The 20,384-nt window shown below is 37.2% G+C and overlaps 1 protein-coding gene across 15 annotated transcripts; it reads left to right on the plus strand.

The window, feature by feature from the left end:
• Window positions 1-1,845: 1,845 nt before the first annotated feature.
• LOC104121125 (uncharacterized protein ycf45) lies at window positions 1,846-16,274 on the plus strand. 15 transcript variants are annotated; one of them, XM_070199749.1, is made up of 11 exons: window positions 1,846-2,201; window positions 3,109-3,171; window positions 3,620-3,697; window positions 4,088-4,305; window positions 6,003-6,075; window positions 6,208-6,492; window positions 11,321-11,464; window positions 12,007-12,057; window positions 13,004-13,126; window positions 15,339-15,428; window positions 16,060-16,274. In XM_070199749.1, the coding sequence occupies exons 1-10, from the start codon at window positions 1,971-1,973 to the stop codon at window positions 15,396-15,398; spliced, it is 1,326 nt and encodes a 441-aa protein (XP_070055850.1). In that variant the 5' UTR covers window positions 1,846-1,970; the 3' UTR covers window positions 15,399-15,428; window positions 16,060-16,274. The 15 variants fall into 15 exon arrangements, 14 of the variants coding, with proteins under 14 accessions (XP_070055850.1, XP_070055849.1, XP_070055854.1 ...); XM_070199748.1 differs by having other exon boundaries at window positions 15,588-16,158; XR_011415376.1 differs by having other exon boundaries at window positions 13,004-13,234; window positions 15,339-16,158.
• The last annotated feature ends 4,110 nt before the right edge of the window (window positions 16,275-20,384 follow it).

Consider the following 20,384-nt stretch of genomic DNA (forward strand, 5'->3'; position numbering starts at 1 on the left):
TAAAATATTCTTGTTGAGATTCAAACTCAAGACCTTTACTAGCTAAGCAAGCACTCTAACCAATTGAGCTATGAGAGCTTGTTGCTCTATTTCAGTTCAAAATAATTAATCTCTTATTTTTTGAATTTGCTATAAAATTTAAATATAACTACGAAGGATAAATTTGCTGAAAGTATAGTTACAAATAATAAATATAATGTAAATGCTTGATATATCGCGTAATTTTCCCTACATTTTAACAATTATCTTTATTAAACTCCAAGCCCAATTAAACATGTCACATAAATTATGAGGCAGGGAGTACTGTATTTCATTTGCCCCAAAAAGTATACACACGTGGAAATAATAAGACCACTTTGTTTCCAACTCTATATGGTTGTTACTCGTTGCTTCCTATTGTATTGTTAACCCAAAACAAATTGTATTATTATTTTAAAATAATATTTATTTTGATTGTTTCATTAAAATTGATTTTATTGTACTATTAAATTCAGTATTTTAAAAGGCATTTTCGGGGCGAGCCCTGAGGCGAGGCACACCAAAAATACCCCGTAGCAATGATGTGGGGCGAAAGTCTCAAGAGTCGTACGCCCAGCAATTCGGGACGTACTCCCGAGCGTTTGAGGTGCATTGTTTTTATTGAGGCGTAAGCCCAAAGACTTTTTCAAATTAAAACAAAAATTGTTGAATAAGTCTTTCATATAAGACCCAAATTCTCAAAAGTCGGCTTGATAATTATTCAAAAGTTTTAAAAAAGAACTGAAATGTGTTAAATTTAAAAGTTTAAAACCTTTTTTTTATAGATTAAAGCCCTAATTCATGGTCTTTTCTAATTTTTTATCTTGTCCGCTAGTCTGCTAATATCTCCCAAAAGCAACAAATATTCAATTTTTTTTTACAAATACAAAGAGAACTCCATTCTCTTTCATAGCATCAAGTTCAAAGTTCAAATTGCAGGGTAGTCATCCTTTTTGTTTCTCCATATAGAAAACTTTATTCTTTTAGACTCAAGTTACTTGTGCTTGTAAATACGTATAATAGATTGTTTTGACTAGTTTTTTGTGGGAATGGAGCACATATATATATTTCACATATTTATTGTTTTCTTCAATTTTTATGCAATTTTACCTGTTTATAAATATTTACTGTAATTATATTATTTTATAAAATATTAAAAATTAAATACCTATAGGGCTTACGCCCCGTGCCTCGGGCTTACGCCTCGCCTTACGCCCACGTCTTTTAAAAAATTGGTTAAATCCATTGTTCCAGAATAATGAAAAGTTCCATTTATTGAAATAACCGATTTGGTGTGGTGGGATTGTTTCCTATTTTTCTTTCCAATTATGCCCTAACTTATTAATCCATAATTCTATTTTACCCTTTACTTTTTTTTTTAATTTTAATTCCAAATCTCCCACCTATAATCTACTTTGTCTTTGTCCTTTTTTTTTTTTTCCAGAACTTCTGCCGCTTCCAACTCCAACGTAAAATTGCTAATTTTGTTAGAATTTGCATGAATTTAATTACTTAATCTGTTTACAAGACATATTTAGTGATAAATTAGTAGAAAGAAATTTTCTTAAATTATTTTATGCGTAATTCTTGATAAATTTAATATTTAAATAATTGAGTATATTTTAGTAAACTTATCGATTACCATACAATACAATACAGTCAAACCAAACAACAAAATGCTATTTAACAACATCAAACAATGCAATCTATTCAAATATTATATTTATAAAATAATACAATACAATATATTATAAAACGATACAATAAAATACACTACAATACAACACAGTACAATTCATAATAAAAACATGGGCAACAACCATCCAAACAAGCTGTAATTCAACTTCCACCTGCAAAAAAAGAAAAGATACAACACTCCGTACAATTCGGCATAATCTTGATTCAATGGAGTGAAGAGCAACTGCGAAATTGGTCAAAACTTGTTATACGAAATGGGCTCTATCTTATTGATGTCTGCAGTCACTAGCGTCATTAGTCCAGCCGTAAAAAGGAAAAAATTTCGCTTCTTCAGTTCTTCACATTATCGAACGTTGATGCGTGCTAAGCTATGGCTTAGCCACCGTTCTCGTGCCGGAAGAAAATTATGTGTAGTTTATGCTACTTCAGCACGCCTTTCATCTCGTAATACTCATTCTGAAGATGATATGAATTCCCTCTTTCAGGTGCTTCTTCTGTCTTTTGTGTATTTGTTTTTGTTATTAAAAATGTGAGTTTGCATAATTAGTCTTAAATTCGAATAAAGGAGGAAGTTTGAGAGAATGTGCTTTCGTAAAGATGCTAGAAAGAGGAAAAAAAAACTTAGAAATGTCTGCTAGATTTTAAAGTTTGAAGTGAAATGAGGGAGAAACCATACATTTTACTACTCTCAATTTGATGCATGACTATTCTATATGATCATGAATTGGTATCTACATAGATATACCAACTAGTTGGATTTGAAGTTTAGTGTTATTGATTCACATTACTGACTCCTACTAGTTTGACTATAAAATTTGGGAACGCCATGGAGTACTTGAGATTTTTCTATTTTTCCTATGAAATTTGTTAGAGCTGTTTCGCGGAAAATATAGACTCATGAGAAAATGAACTTTTCTGATACTAAACACATAAAAACCTATGAGAAAATTAACAAGGAACTAAATAGAGATTAGGAGTAAAACATGAATATGGGATAGTGATTACTACAAATGGGATATGTTGATTAAATGAGGTAATTACTTGTTCAAGAATGAACTTTTACCTCTATTTAAAACTTGTGACTTGTGAGTGTCGCACAAGGATCATCTTGCCTCCCTTAATTATTAGTGTGGAATGTGGTTTACTTGTTTATATTTCAGGTTTAGAGGACTATGCACATTGCAGTGGCAAATTGTTTTTTATAGTTCGTCGTAATTTTTGTAATTTGTTCCCAAACAAAGGGCTGGATAGCTGGGGTCGGAGGGTCACTTAAGCATACTGTGATTTTGATCTCTTGTGCAGTTGTATTATCTAAATATTTGCTTTAGGTAATGGAATATCGTGCTTCAAAATGAACTTTAATAATTTTTTTTCCTTTTCTTCTTTTTGCAGATTCTGCCCTGTGACTTAAGGGACACACTTTCGTGTGACCCCAGCCAAGATCAACTACTCGAGGTATCTATTTCTAATGATGGGAAGTTCTCCATCATAATCCTCAGTAATACTTAGTCACGACTCTTGGGATACCTTCGAAAAAGGAGGAAATACCCGGATTTCTCCTTGTTAATTTTAGCTTGACTCACTTTATCTCTTGAATAGCAAATTAAGTGATTGGTTTGCCTTAAATCTTACCGTTAGCCAATGAGCTGATCTTGATTTGTTAGCGTTATAGTTTAACCATGCCAGCAACTTAACTGCGCCTACAAAAGATGGTATCTTTTGCTGATATTCTGGTGTCGAGGAGGTCTCTTACTGAAAAAAATATGATCAGTGTTCTGCAAATTGTCATCTTTGTAATCTGACTAGATTGATCTTCTTACCACTAACAAGTTAAGCTTCTTATTATGACGTAGTTTATCAGTAATTTTTTTTTTGCATGATAATTGTTATGCAATGTTTATAGGTGATATTAGATTTGGGCTGTTTGCCGCAAGCACACTACACAGATGACTCTGGTAGGCGATACCTCCGAAACACTGAGGTAAACACTAAAGGTATTGATGTTACTCTACTTTATGAAAAATATCGAAGCATTTCTTGTCATGATGATGACTAGTGCACTTCTTGCTTAGGAACACTGGAAGCATATTGTAGTATACTAAGAAGTGAAAAGGAAAAGGAAAGAAAGTAGTGGTCTTGAACCTTAAGGCTGAATTGTTTATCTGATGAATGTATTAGAGTGACTCTAAAATGTCTTTGTCTGAAGGAAATACAAAACAACAATTGAACTCTAAAAGATTATCAGAAGAGCTTAGTTATGTCTAAATCTTGACTGTTATTCGTCTTTTGCTGAAGGAACACAAAAAGTAAAAACTGGATGCTAGGAGATTATTAGAAGATCTTAGTTATATATGTTTCTTCTTTTAAGCAGGTCTCTATGGAAGAAATACAATGTGTCCTCAAGTCAATTGGACAATTTGGAGGAGATAATAGAGCTGGCATTGAGGGTACTTTGCATCGCATTTCTGCAATTAGGAATAGGAAGGGGGAAGTCATTGGTTTGACTTGCCGAGTCGGCAGGGCCAGGGGACGGATTGACATGGTGCGGGATTTGCTTGATTTTGGTGAGAGCATTTTGTTTGTTGGACGGTAAGTGAGCATAATATGCTACCTCAGAAGCAAAATGGTCATCTCTAAATATCACAAGAAGATTTGTGAGTTATAATGGTTCTCATAAAACTCTTATAGTCAAATTGTTTATTTATGGGTTTGAAATACGGATTGCGCCATGAACATTATCATTGTCCTTATAATCTCTGTGTTTTTACCTAAAAGATCCATCTATTATGGATGTCAATACCTACTGTTGCTTCTTTTCCCCTGTTTAATTATTTGATCACCCCACCTAAAAACTTAAGCTATTACAGGGCAAACTTTTATTTATTTAATTGTGTTTTCGACAAGCCCACTCATGTGGGGCGATCCTTTTTCATGGGCAAAAAATTGGAATTTCTTTTTGATAATGTATAGCAGTGAAACTTGTACGCGAGACTTTTGTCTGATACCTTGTTGAATTGGGTAACCATCTCATCTAAAAGTTTAAGTTGTTAGATTGGATACACTTTTATTTTAACATCTGTTGTTGACCTAAAATATATAAATAAATAATTATTTTCATTCTCCAACAAGTGGAGTTTTTTTTTTTGTGATGGTAGCAGATTTTAACATGGTATCAGCAATGTCATTGAAAGCCATCACTTAGTTGCTTTTAAAATGTTGGGGATACGAAGCGAAGGGCCATCAGTTCATGGGCGTAAGATAATTGTGCACTTCAAACAACGGCGCACAAAGTGATCCCTATGAGAAACCGTCAATTTGTTTGATCTCAACTTTGAGGAGTTGGGTTAATATTGACATTATTGTATATCTGACATCAAAATTAGCTATATCATGAAAATTTTACTATTATAGCACTAAATTCATATATGTATAGTATTTTGTTTTTCTTCATAGACTGTGCTCTTCACTTTGAAGAAGTGTTTCATTTTAAAGAAGCATGTCACTTCTCACTTTTTGCTTCATGCGCCATGGACCTTGTCGCTTTATTGCACTTTCGCTTTTTAAAAACACTAGCTGTTAGAGCAGGCAGTGGTCCTAAGTTCAGTCTTACTGCCACCAATATCAAAAGGATTTCCATGTGTTCACGTGAGAGGGTATGTTGCATTGCTAAATTAGCTAATAATTGCGTCCCTTCTCTAGCACTGCCAGATTTTCATGCATTTCAACATACTGAATAAAACTCCAATTTAAGTGGCCACAATTTCCAAGGTTAACCAGATGAGTTAGGTATCAAGTGGATTTAGGAAGTGCATGCTGTGATATTTTAAGCAGTTCAGCAGCTATTGCTTTTTGGAGGCTTGGAAAGTTGTCATTGAATGTGAACTGGCTAAGGCAATTAGTTGAAGCCAAGCAGCTTACCTTCTGGCCTATCTGATTCGAGATAATGAGTTAGCTTGTACTCGTTTGTAGCTTTGGTCTAACCTAGGAGACAAAGTTATGTTTGGAACAATATCAATCGTGATGCATACAATATTCTTTCTTTCCCTATCCCTCTTTTTTCTTTGGAAAAATATCAACACGATGCCAACAAATTTCTTCCTCATGATTCTGGATAACTGGTTCCTAATATGAGCTCAACTGAACTATCGAACTTGCTCGTGGCTTAATCTTTTCTAAGTTGTCCTACTAAGCTGATAAACATCAGGCTTCATCACAGTTGAGTAGACCTTGCTATCCTGTAAATATTATTCTGTCTCTCTCTGATTTTTCTCTCTTGATTTTAACAGACCTGGTGTTGGTAAAACTACAGTTGTGCGAGAGATATCTCGTGTCTTGTCAGATGAACTTCATAAAAGAGTGGTTTGTTAACTAACCATTGCAATTGGCTTTATGGTTTTGCTTTCCTGCTTTGTTTCTCAAATCTTATTTACTGTTTTGTTTATTGTGCTGCTACTGAAGGAAATTTTTACATCTTAGAGATCATTGTGACAGGTTATTGTTGACACAAGCAATGAAATAGGAGGTGATGGGGATATTCCCCACCCTGCAATAGGAGGGGCAAGAAGATTGCAGGTTCCAGACCCGTCGATGCAGCATCAAGTTATGATTGAGGCTGTGGAGAATCACATGCCTGAGGTGATCATTATAGATGAGATTGGCACTGAAGCTGAAGTTCATGCTTGCCGTACAATTGCTGAGAGAGGAGTTATGCTTATTGGTACAGCTCATGGCGAGCAGCTTGAGAATATAATTAAGAATCCTACTCTGTGTGATCTGGTATGTGTGGAACTCCTTATGACTTCCTTAATAAAAGAAGCAATCTTCTCTATTTTACTGTCCTACACAACATTCCATATCAGCATCATTTGAATATCCTTAAAGCATCTTCTCGTATCTATTTTTTGTTGCCTAATGGTAAGCAAGTATATTACTTTTGTATCTCTTTGATTTAAAGAGGTGATCTAAGAAGTTTTTCAGTCGTTTAGATTCAGTATTAAACTTTTCTATTTCAACTGATAGTTTTTGTGTGTAGCCCCTCAGGGCTTTGGTCTAGTGGTAAGCTAAGTTGCTCGGACTCGGGTGCGGGTATTCGATATGAGTATGGATCCGAGAGTCGGATTCGGTCAATAGGGATTTGGAACAATGTTATAGAGAAGTGTGAAAAGAAACTGGCCAGGTGGAAAACCCAGTATCTATCTCTAGGTGGCAGAGTGACTCTTATCAACTCAGTTCTTGATGCACTTCCAACATATATGATGTCCTTGTTCCCCATTCCAACAAGGATCATCAATAGGTTGGATAGCATCAGGAGGAATGTTTTATGGAATGGGAACAAAGAAAGGAAGGGCTACCCCTTGGTGAAATGGAAAGCACTCACTTTTGGCAAGAACCTTGGAGGGTTAAGGATCAAGAACTTGAAGATTCAGAGTAAAGCTCTTAGAATGAAATGGTTGTGGAGGCTCAACAAGGAGAATCAACTCCTGTGGGAAAAACATTATGAAAGCAAAATATGGACAGGAAGACAAATGGATGACTAAGGAGGTCACTACACCATATGGGGTTAGTCTATGGAGATCCATTAGATCACCGTGGAGTGAGTTGAGGGATGATTCCAAGATCAAAGTGTTTGATGGCAATAAGACTAGCTTTTGGAAGGACAATTGGCATGAAGTTGGCAGATTGGATGTGGCTTTTTCAGAAGTCTTCAATTTAGCTCTACATCAGCAAAGGACTATAGCAGACTGCAGAGATGTGAACACCTCAAGGATGGAACATCATTTTTAGAAGATATATCAACGATTGGGAAGCACAAAGAGTGGTTGAATTCTTTTGTGCACTAGAGCAGTTTAGTGGATTACAAGCAGGCGAAGATGTACTATGGTGGCAAGGCAGCAGTAATGGTTTATTCAAAGTTAATGCAGCTTACAAGAGGATAAATTACTCCAACCAGCAGATAGCCAATTGGCCTTGGAAACACATCTAGAAAACAAAAATTCCTCACAAAGTTGTTTGTTTTGTGTGGCTACTGGCTAAGGAAGCAGTCCTTACACAAGATAATTTGATGAAAAAAGGTTTCATTTTATGTTCTAGATGCTTTTTGTGTGGGGAAACAGCAGTGACAGTTAACCATCTCTTCCTTCACTGTAAGATAACATCTCATCTATGGAGAATTATTCTTAACCTCAAAGGCATTTCCTGGACCATGCCTGGGAAGGTGATAGATACTATTAAAAGTTGGGAGGAAACAGGACTATAGGCAAAGGACAAGACCAGATGGAGAATTATACCTGCTTGCATTTGGTGGACAATTTGGAAAGAGAGGAACTCCAGATGTTTTGAGAATGTGGAGAATGGGGTGCAGAAGATCAAGTTAAACTTTATTTTACTGTTGTGTTTTTGGTGTAATCAGATCTACACAAATGTTACTGACACCATTATTGATGTTTTAGAGTCAATATAGAGTGTCAGTGATAGTTAGAGACTCTTGTATATATGGTTTCAGTACTACCTAAGTACTCTTTTGCTACATATGAAATATAGAAAAGTTACCAGTTTCAAAAAAAAAAAAAAATCTAATTTTTTAAGATTCAAGGGGTACAGATCCAAGAGTCAGATTCGGCAAAATCTAAATTTTAAGATTCAGGGGTGCGGATCCAAGTATGGATACGGGTGCTGGGGTCCGGCTAAGAAAATTCAAAATTATAAAAATAGAGCTATAAAGATGAATTCTTGGTTTCTCTTTGTTTGGCTTGAAACACGAAGCAACGAATATGAGACAAAAGGACTATAATATTGAAGGTATGCCATTTCCCATGTCTGAAATCTATTTTATCTTTTATTTTGAGAAATCAAAATCTCAATTTCCCCCCCAAATTTGTCCATGGACTCCGGTCAAAGTACCCGAAGTTAGTTGACTGAATCCCAAACGTGTCCCGCACCCGCACCCGTTCCAGTGTCCTGTCGAGACGGGTTCAGCATAAAAAATGAAGAGTCCGCACAACTTAGGTGGTAAGAGCACAACATGTGATGTCTGGGTTAGTCACATGTCATGGGTTCGAACCTTGTGCAGACAAAAACCTGGTATTTAACTGGAGAAGGGTAGAGGGAGTCTATTACCGACCGAGTTTCAAGCTTGCGCCAGTGGCCCTCTGGGATCTCTCAGTTATCCAAAAAAAAAAGAGGAAAGAACTGATAGTTTTTGTGTGTTTTTTTTTCTTTTGACATGTGTAGTTAGAGTATTCTATTAGACAAGGCACCGAGGGGCATTCCGTCATCAAGATTAGCGAGAAATAAACATGAACTCTTAAGGTGCTGCACTACGAACTAATGAGCCACCAATTAAGAAAAATGGGATATAGTAACCATCCATTGAAAATCTGAAACTCTTTAACTGATGATGGCTCACCCAATTGACTACCCAAGAAATGAACATCAGGTGCTTACAAGCAGAAGCACAATTAAAATATCACAAAATATGATTGTCTTTCGCCTGTGCCTTCTTACAGAGACAGACACCTATTCACATGAATCCTTTTCTTCTTATGGTTGCTGTCACCTGTCAATAGAGATTACCATGTAGCTTCTGAAGCAAAAAAGGGAAGCTCTGTTAGAACATATGCTTTTCTCTGTATCATTCTCCAAGGGAGTTCGCAGTTGCTAGATCTATAAGGGGCCGGAAAAAAATGACTTTAGTTAACGGATGCAACTGTCAGCAGCTCTCAACACCGAAGTATCCAGTACTTCAAGTCTCCAATTAGACAAGTGCATGAATTGGAAAAAAGAAATTTCAATATTTTGTTCTTGTTAATGCGGGATTTAAAATAATTCATTAGTTTACATTCACTAAGAGGCCTGGACTGTGGTATGCTGCTTAGAAACCAGGGTATGAACTGGTTACATGTTGTTAAGAGTCCCTTGCTCCATTAATCTTCCGCAAAATCATTCTCCTACCATCTCCAGCCTTAAACTGAACGACAGGTAGATATTATCTAATACTTGTCTTATCCGCTCAACAAGCTGCGTCCATAAGGTTCTCCAGCTTCAATTGAAATCCAGTCCCCATAAAACCACCTAAACTTACATTCATTGACTTCGTTCAATGCTTCCTTTCCTCTCTACTAAATCTCCAAAATTCTGGTTTATAACTTAGTTGATATTCTCAGAGCCCTATAGGGGTACAAATCTTTTTCCCACTTACATAATGGTCTCTTATCCTCCTCACTACAGCCGTCTGAAAGGAAAAAGAGTTACTTGTGTAGCTCTTCATTCAGGCATACATGCTTCGGTCTTTAAGCAGATACTTCTCAGGATTTCTGTGGGGCTTTCGTCATCCTAAGTGGTCATCGGACGTCGTATTTCTTAGTTTTCCTTTTCCTGTTTTACTTTCTTAGGGTTGTTAGGTGGGGATGATGAATTCCATCTCCAGCCATTTTTTTTTTATTGCCTATTTAACTAACTCCAGTTGCTTTGCTCTAATATCAATTCATCAGTTTCTTTTCCTATTTATATCAAGCTCTCTGTTATTGAAGTTTCTGTTACTTATTCTCCTTCATTCCATTAGGTGAAACACAAACGAAGCTGAAGACATGTCGGTATATCTTTAATCCTCATTTCTGCTTCTGGGACATTGCAATGTCATTCTTAAATGCATCTGAAAGATGGTTGATAAAAGCATATTTCTTCTCAGCCTCCACTTTCAAGGCATTGGGATTCCTTTTTAGCTGGTTCTTCTAAGTTGAGCGTTGGAAGGTTAGGGGGCCTTGGTGATCATAGCAGTCCATTTACTTATAGTTGTCAATTCTCTAGTTGAACATGGAAATCCTTTCAGTATAGCATTCAGACTTGGTGTTTCTTAATATTCTACATAGACCTAACTCTGACGAAAGGGCACTGTTTTTGTCCCTTTTTTTTTATGGTAAACGTTTTTTTACCCCTTTTTCTTTTGTTTAGATTAGTTTAATAATCGGAAATTTCTTCTTTGCTTTTGGTAGTTTGACTTGAATGGCAAATTACTGGTTTGGATCATGGGAATATATAGCGAATTTATATTTGCCTCTCATTTCTTTTATTGATTTTCCTGAGCATCAGAAATTTGTAGGAAATATAAGTGATTTATGTAGTTTTAGGATTGGTATAAAGATGTAGATAACCTTTGTTGCTCGGATATGGGTGTGGGCACTCGACACAGATGCTAATCTAGAAGTCAGATTTGTCATCACCTAAATCTTAGGATTGGAATTGAAGTTATTAAAAAAAAGCTAGTATAATTAAATTCTTTGTAAGTACCTACTCTTTATTCATAAGTTATTTCGTATAATAGCAAGGTGCTCTAATACTTTGTGTGAATATGTACATATATATGACATACACCTGAAGTCAAACCACATAGCAAATCAACCTATATTTCTTTGCAATAGGTGTAGTCGAAGCACCTAAGTAAGGATGACCAAATCCAATGCAGATCTCACGCCCACGCCCAAATCGTGTACAACATAGTAGAACTAAACATTTACAATTTCTTGATCTAGTATTGGATTTTGGCTTTTTATTTGGGGGGGGGGGGGGGGGTTTCCTTTCTGATCTCTTCAATTGTCAAATCTTACAGATTGGAGGAGTAGTAACAGTGATTTTAAGTGATCAGGAAGCACGGATCAGGAACTGTAGTAAAAGTGTTCTTGAGAGGAAAGCTCCGTCGCCCTTTCCCTTTTTGATTGAAATAAGGGAGAGACACTCCTGGGTTCTGCACCGGGTTAGTCACCAATATGAGGCAATAGTTTTTTTCATATAGAAAACATCACATGCTAGACAGCATTGCCTCCGTATTGACATGTTGGCACATATTTCCCTCCTCTTTGATCCCCTTGTTCTTTTTTTTTGATAACCCTCTTTGATCCCCTTGTTTGTTCTTCTTGCATACTAGCTTACTGTCAAAGAGTAATATAGGTTCTTTCACTGCTAGGGGTGAGAGGAAATCTATGACTTATATGCCATAACTTTATTTATTGTAATCTTTCTGGCGACTATTCGAGTTCTTTTTTATGATGGTGGTGTCCGGGCCAGCTTGTACGTTCCTCCACTATTTCACCGGGTACCTGCTACCTCCCACCAGCACAGGTACCAGGTAACTCTGCCCACCAAGGTTTAGGCAGATGGGAAGAAATCACCTAGTGTGTTTTTCCTCCCTTGGGATTTTAACCTGAAACCTCATGGTTTTCCTCCCAGTTCATTGACCATCAGGCCACACCCTTCAAATCCTAATAGCTTTTTTTCTTTTTCTGGAACAAAATACAGACTGAAAGAAGTGTTGATGCTCTGCTTCGAGGGAAAAAACCGCGAGTTGAGGTACTATATATTTGTTCTTGTTAGTTATGAACTTGTATATAGCTTCTATTTAGTTGACAATTCTTCACCACAAAAAGAAAGTATTAATTAGTACACTCTTGATTCAAACCCTGAGTATTGTCATTACAAGTTAAAATATGTTTTTTAACCTTATTTGCAAATGATCTTGCAACAAGAAGTGAACAACGCCGCCTCAAACCAGAGCTAGTTGGAGTCGGCTGGACAATTTCTCACAATTAGGTTCCATTTGGACTTGATTTATGTGTTTAATAATTTGGGGTTCTTTAACACTAGAGATTCTCTATATTTTCATCGAACACACAAATCTCTAAACAGACAAAAAGAATTTCTATCAAACCTTGGACCTAATAAAAGTGTATAGCCTTAATCCCAACTAGATGGTATTGCCTGCATAGAACTTTTTTGTTGCACTGTATTCTACTTTTTGGTAAGTATTTGTGGACCCCGTTAGATTGTAAGTCTTTTGAGACACTTCCTCCCCCATGATTTAGGTCTATCTTGTCTTACACATTCTCTACAAGTTATATAATTTGTTTCCTTCAGATTTCAACCATCGAGGTAAATAATGCTGAAAGAGAATATTCTTTTTGCTTTTGAGGATAGGAAAACATGTAATCTAATCATCATCATCATCATTAATATTATTATTTTGATAAAGTCCTTTAAACTACTTAATTGCATTTATTTCCCAATGGCAGAAATCTGTACAGTGATTGGACCATATCCGACTTGGTTGTTGCAAAATATTAAATATCCAAATAAAGGAAAGATGATTCTAACTGAATTGGATTGTCACTTGGCAACCTTTCTTGCAAAATGTGCCAAAGTCTATTACTTTAGTCTCTCTCCATTCATAACAAGTTCCTTTGAAGTAAGCATGAGCCTTCATTAATCTGATTCATTACTATTGTGTTCTGAGTTGTAGCAATGCGCAAGATCGACTAAAGATAACTGCTTTCAGATGGGATTAAGGAGATGTTGCGAGGTCTACTTGATATTTTGCAAACAATTATACTATGATGCTCGGACTTTCCAAAAATGTTGCCAGGTGCATCTCGGATCCTCCAAAATTAGTGCATTTTTGGAAGATCCGACACTGGTGTGACAGCTGTTTTCAAGAGTTTGCGCAACATAGCAATCATGTTAGGATGTTCTCGTAAGTGTATAAGATAATAACAATTTGGTGCAAATCTAATTACTCTAACGATCTGATATGAATAAAATATCAAGGGGAAAAAGTCAAAATTTGCCCCTATCTTTTGCCATTTGGGTTAAATATGCTCTTTTACCCGTCGGCTCATAGATGCCCTCGCGTTAAAGATGGGGTCATTTATGTCCCTGTCACTAGTGACCCTCCTAGGGGACTGGTGGGGGTTGACATGGATCTGATGTGACATACCACGTGGTTTCCATGTGGGAATAATTTGCCATGGTGGAAACAATTTCCATTTATCCCCTTTTCCCACTACCCTCCCCTCTCCTACCCCTCCTCTTCCCTCCTTCCCTTTACCATTGCTACCACCGCTACCACCATTTCCTCCCCCTTCCATCACCACTAGCCCTTCCTCATCTTCGTCCTCTATCGTCATCACCTCTCCTACTCCCTTCAACAAACACCGCCAAAAACCATGATCCTTACGTTATTCCACAATCCTTTCTCCTTCACACCCATTCACAAGATATATCCCCCAATTCTATTTTTTCGTTCATCTACATCTACAAAAAACCCAACAATTATATGTAAAAAGGAGCTCGTTGTGAAAATAGAAACCCGGATTCATGCACCCCAAAATCAGCCATTAAATTCTTATTAAGAGATCCCTACATAAATTGATGGATTTGACCCCCTTTCCTTGATGTGGATGGATTTCATGGTGAGAGGCGGATATGACACCCTTTTGCTAATGTAATTTCATGCTGAGAGACGGATCTTTGGGTTCTTCCACCAATTTATTTTATTTTATTTTAATTTTCTGTGATATAGTATTTCTCCCATCTGACTAAGTCTTGGTGAATAGAATTATCCGGAACTTGTGATGGGTGGGAGGTAGCAGGTACCCTGTAGAATTAGTCGAGATGTGCGCAAGCTGGTCCGGATACCACCTTTAATTAAAAAAAGATGGTATCTTTATGCAAAGGATGTTTTTGGTAGGACCTTTTGTTTGGGCATTCATTGAGGTATTTATTTCCGTGTGTTAATGGAGGCGGTAGTGGTGTGGTAGTAACTAGTAAGGAGGAGGATGCTGGTGTTAATAATTGTGGCAGTGGATCTCGATGAAGAAGAGATGGAGGGGGTGGATGATGATTGTGAAAGTTCCACATCGGTGCTTTAAGGGATGTGTGATCTCCTTAATATGGCTTGGGTAATTCTCATCTCATGAGCTAGCTTTTGAGGTTGAGTTAAACCCAAGATCTATTTCTTTACATGGTATAAGAGCAGGATCGATCCAAATTCTTGTTTCTCAATGTTGAGCCTCCATATTAAATTGCCCACGCTCCACATGTCCGGCCCTGGGCGTGAGGGGTGGTGTGAAGAGTCCCACATTGGTGCTTTAAGGGATTGGTGGTCTCGTTAATATGGTCTGGACAATCCTCACCTCATGAGCTAGTGTTTGGGTTTGATTTAAGCCCAAAGTCCATTTCTTTAACAATGATCATCCCTATAATGGTGGTGGTGATAATGGTGAGGTAGGTGGTGGTGGAAGAAGGGCTGGACTGGAGGGGGAAGGGGAGGAAGTGGGGGAGGAAGAAAAGATATGGGTGTTGTAAATCTTGCCAATGTGGTAAAATATCAATGACAAATCAGTCCAGTCAGCACATCTTGGAGGGCCATTGGTGACGGGCATAATGAGCCGAAACAAAGGATATATTTAGATCAAATCACAAACGACGGGGGCAAGTCTGAACGTTTTCCCAAATATCAACACCACTTTGAATAATTTCATTATTTTCCACTTTCTGGGGATTGCTGGTGGGGCCATTACAGGGAAGGAAAGAAGGCAACTTCTAAATCTTCAACAAAAAATGTTATTACATTTTCTCTACATAAATGGGCTTAGATGAAGTATAATACGATGTAATTATTTCAGCTACTGTTTTAACTTTTGAAAGCATCAACCTGTGAAAGAGCATGCAGAAGTAAGCAGCAAAGTTATAGAGATTACTTGCTTTAGGTTAGGATTATACAATTGCATGTTTTTCTTCTGAGTGCAGCTGAATGCCTAATTGGTGCCAACTTACTGAAAATCTTTGTTTCACAGGTTAGGCGGAGAACTCAGCAATTACAGGTTGTAATTGAGAGATGGAAAACAAAGGACTAAATCTTATTAACTTCCAGCACTGCTCTACTGGTACACAAATATATCGATCATGCATATACCAATATTTCTTTATTTTGCGGGCATGTGAGAAGAATAAGAGTCACTTATGTCAGAAGTTTTTTTAGCAAAAAGACAGATCCTGCCATCATCATCTACCTTATCCAAGTAAGATACAAATGGAATTTTCAGGCATGATTATCCACCTTATAGTTCGAAATAGAAGCTGGCCCTGCTAGAGTGTACGATTACAACTAGGCCTCAAATACAATCAAATTGGAGTCGGCAATATGAGTTCTCAGTGTCCATGTCGCTCCATTCATGCTAGTCAATCCAATATTATAAAAAATTAGTTGTCCAATCCTTGGTGGATAAAGTTACCTGATACCTGTTGATGGTGGGAGCTAACAAGTATCCGGTGGAATTAGTTATACACAATTCGGATATATTCGAGAATCCTAACTGATTTACGCTATTCGGGTAGTCAAATTTCGGTTATATGGTTCGGATATGGGAATAGGATTTAAATTTCGGATATACATTCGGATACGGTTTGGCACAATTTTAAACTAATCCGATCCGAAATCTAATATATGTATATACATATAAAAGCTGGCCTAGGGTACTGCTAAATGGTGGAACTATCTATTATGTTAATTTGCAGTGCTTCTGCGGTACTGCAAGACATTGGTTTCTATTATGGGCAGCAACTGTCATGGGCTGCAAGCAACTATTAATATTAAGTTTTCTACTATGGACTTCAGTGGTTCAACCTATTGACTATATGTTGATGATGTTTTTGCACCAGCTAAGATTATTTATGTATGTTTATAATCTGAAAAATGCAGATGATATGTGCAGCAATTATTATGTTTACCAGTCTGGTGTGCCAATAACATTTTTTTGCTAATTAAGAAGCTCAAGATCACATGGTTTTGAAGGTCTGATAAGGCTCACAATCCAAACCGAAAACCAATATAATTATACGACCCGAACAACAAAAATCCGAATCGATCTGAGTCTAATTCAATTCGAATGCGGATTACATTTTAGGAAATCCGAAATAGTAATCCGACAATGCCTAAATCCGATCCGATTCGTCCTATGCACATGTCTACATGCGCAAGTTGACCCAGACACCACGGTTATAAAAAAAATTATTATGAAAAATTAGTTTCTCTATCATTCGAAGTTCTCCGCATTTTTAGTTTCAAGCTTTAATGGACAGAGTTACCTGGTACCTGTTGCTAGTGGGAGGTAATAAATATCCCGTGGATTTAGTTGAGGTGCGAGCAAGCTAGTCCCGACACCACGATTATAACAAAATATTATAAGAATTTAGTCTCTCTATAATTCGAAGTTCTCTGCATTTTCAATTGTCATATAAATATCTAACAAGTCTAAAAGACACCTAACAAACATTGAACCCAAATTAAGTGGTAGTATCATGACCAGAACTTGATCTCAGCTAATTGGTGTCGCCTAAAGGGTACACGTAATCTGGACTTTTTCTATGAACAATATGACAATGGTTGTTTTATATCTAGCTAACAATGGTCCATGCCCCTTTTCCTACTTTCTCTCAAGTCTTAGTATGTGTCGACTACTATGCTCTGGAGTAGGTTTAGAAGAAACATGATTGAGTTTCTAAGATGTTTCAGCTTGTAGGATTTGTTTCTACATTCAATTGAGAGAGCTGTAGCATCTCTTGGTTGTTATTATGCTTTGGTTCCTGTTGACAATATATGTACTAGGATTTCGTCTCAGATTTGGTCGTTGACTTAACAAGGGACCTCTTTTCTTCATCTTCAATTCATTAGATGTTATGAAGTTCTAAAGATGAAATGATAGCAGGTCTCTGACTCTCTAATGGCATTTGAAAAGAACTTACCGCCCTATTTAGTTCAATTTAAATCTTTAGGCGACTCTGAACTTGTAACTTGAAAATGCTTAATGTGGATATGTAACTTCACTTTGAGATTGACTAAGAAATTAAATCAATGTATCATAGAAATTGTTAGACATGAGCTTAGAAGTAATCGAGAGTAATACTCTTGTAAGTTATATATGCAAAGTATCGTTACCGTGCATATGTTTTGATCTCCAATTTTATGAATGATATGCCAAAGTTGTTATATATTATGGCCCGACTAGATAGATTCAGCAAAGTCCGGGCCAACACATTGAGCAAATAGTGGTGGTCCGACTCTATCTATATGACTAAATGCACCTGCCTTTATTCTATTAATCAATTTTCTAATCCTGCCCATTGTGTCCCCAGAGGTGTAGCTTAGTAATTGTAATTCTATTTGGGGAACAAGATCTGAATTGGAATGATATTTAAAGGTTGCTTACTCTGTGTATGTTGTGGAGGATACACTCCATGTTGCAAGTTTTTTCAAATAACATGAGATTCAAGTAGTGTTAGATTTTTGTTTTTCATTTTCTTTGTTACTTTTTTTAAAAACAATAAATGGGAGGACAGGGTTTCACTGAAGTTTGTCCTGATTGTAATTTCACTCTTATGGCATCCAATCTCTACGAATGATTCTCCTCTCTCTCTCTCTCTCTCTCTCTCTCTCTCTCTCTCTCTCTCTCTCTCTCTCTCTCTTCCATTCACGGGCAACTCGAGTTCTTCCCTTCCCCCTCCCAAAAAAAGAAAACAACAAAGAAGCTTCAGTTTAGAACGAAAAGAACAGGACATGGGAACATATTGCTTGAAAGACGAAACATCTACTTAATGAGCATTTGCTTGATATTAACACCCTTATTCATATCTTTTGAAACTGAATTCAAATTAGCACAAGAAAATTCTGCGATTCATCTACACTATAAACAACCACAAGATTAAAACTAGCAATTGTTTGAACTGTGAGAACCACCTTAAGATTGGAAAATAATAAAGATTCATTCCGAAGGCTTGGTGGTCCGAAGGCTTGGTGGACTTGACAACTTCGACTTGAACACTTGGCAAACTTTGAAGACTTGGCGGACTTTGCAGACTTTAACTTAAAGACAGACAAACTTGAAGATTTGACGGACTTGAAGAATTGGCAGACTTTGATGCTTTATCTTGAAGAGCGGTGGACTTTTAAACTTCAACTTAAAAAATTAACAGAGTTGAACACTTCAACTTGAAGACTTGGAGGGTTTGAATACTTCAACTTGAAGACTTGGAGGGTTTGAATACTTCAACTTGAAGACTTGGAAGGCTTGAATACTTCAACTTGAAGACCGGTGAACATGAAAATCGACGAACTTGAAGACTTCAACTTGAAGACTTATAGGGCTTAAATACTTCAATTTGAAGACCGACGAATGCTTGAATACTTCAACTTGAAAAACTGAGACTTCAACTAGAAGACTTAGAGGGTTTAAACATTTCAACTTGAAGACAAAAAATGTGAAGGTTTGGCAAACCCGAAGGCATAGCGAATCTCCGGGCTTCATTGCAAATACTTGGTAGCCTCCTAAAAGACTAAAATTCCATTAAAGACACCAATTTACCATAGAGGCTTGCCCCCTTCAAATCAATTAGGATCCAAAGTTTAATAGAAGAATGGCATTTCAGCTCGATTTTCAAGTGCTGTTCGAATGGATTACATTCCATCATACTTCATTCGAACAACGATTGGGCATCTATGTATCTTTTGAACTCATGCGACTGAACTTAGAATGAAACTCTAAGCTGCCTACGTACCTCGGTGAAGAGGATCAAGTCATACCGTAGTTCAGAATAGGTGAGTTTTTTTTTAATATCCTAACTTTTACCTAGGCCGCATCTTTCGAGGTTTTCAGTCTAGCGGACTTTTTTTTGGTGGGCCGTACACAGTTTAGACTCATGCGCACCAGGAGTGACATGCAGTTTATGCTCTTGCATTAAAGAGCAATCGCAACTTCAAGGATAATACTTTTTCAAAAACTTGCCATTGATAGGGTCGATTCTCATGCCATCTACATTAACCAGCTTATAGGCGGCACTTGAATAAGCTTCTTGCACGACATATGGCCCATCCCATTTTGAAGTGAACTTCCCTACAAGTTTATGGGAAGTAATGATGGGTCTTCGTATGACAATGACTTGATCTCCTACTTGAAAGGATTTTAGGCGAACTCTTTTATTCAAGGCGCGGAATAATCGAGCTTGATAACATTCAAAACTCTGTTGAGCTTCCAACCTATTCTCATCAAGAGCCTCCAACTCTGCTAGTCGAAGTCAAGCATTTTCTTCATTAGTGATTCCTTCTTGAATAGCTAATCGTAATGAAGGTATTTGACGCTCAAGTGGCAAAACGACTTTGACTCCATAGACAAGTGAATAAGGGGTCGCTTGTGTTGGTGTGCGGTGAGTTGTCCTGTATACCCACAAAGCTTCTTCCATACTGTCATGCCAATCTCGTTCGGATTTGGAGACGACTTTCTTTAACAAGTTGCATAGAGTCTTGTTGAATGCCTCAGTTAGATCATTGGCGACAACATTGTACATAGAAGAGTTACGTTGCTTGAATCCAAAGAGATCACAAATCTTGTTCATCAACCTATTGTCGAATGGCTTGCCATTATCCGTTATTATGTAACGAGGAATGCCAAAGCAATAGATAATGTTTACTCGGATGAAACTTGCAACATTTTTCTTCTTTACTTCCTTAAGAGCAACAACTTCAGCCCATTTTGAGAAGTAGTCAGTTGCAGCCAAGATGTATAAGTGCCCACTAGAGGATTTTGGCAGTGGTCCATTAACATTTAGTCCCCAAGCGTCAAATGGCCATGATGCAACAGTCAAATGTAGCACTTCAGGAGGCTGATGAATAAAATTTGCATGGAACTGGCAAGCCTTGCATCTTCGAGCATAGTCCAAGCAATCTTCTACCATTGTCGGCCAATAATATCCCATCCTTTTTATATGGAAGTGGAGCTTTGGTCCAGACGTATGTGATCCACATACCCCAAAATGTGCTTCTTGCAAAGCTTGGAGTGCTTCATCTTCCC

The sequence above is a fragment of the Nicotiana tomentosiformis genome, chromosome 4 (assembly GCF_000390325.3).
Source record: "Nicotiana tomentosiformis chromosome 4, ASM39032v3, whole genome shotgun sequence".
In the NCBI taxonomy this organism is placed as follows: Eukaryota; Viridiplantae; Streptophyta; class Magnoliopsida; order Solanales; family Solanaceae; genus Nicotiana; species Nicotiana tomentosiformis.

Excerpts from the sequence above, each read along its gene's own strand:
- LOC104121125 (XM_070199749.1), top strand. The coding sequence starts at position 1,971 with ATGGGCTCTATCTTATTGATGTCTGCAGTCACTAGCGTCATTAGTCCA. Across the intron at positions 3,698-4,087 it reads GATACCTCCGAAACACTGAG|GTCTCTATGGAAGAAATACA; the intron begins GTAAACACTAAA and ends TCTTTTAAGCAG. Across the intron at positions 11,465-12,006 it reads ACTCCTGGGTTCTGCACCGG|ACTGAAAGAAGTGTTGATGC; the intron begins GTTAGTCACCAA and ends AACAAAATACAG.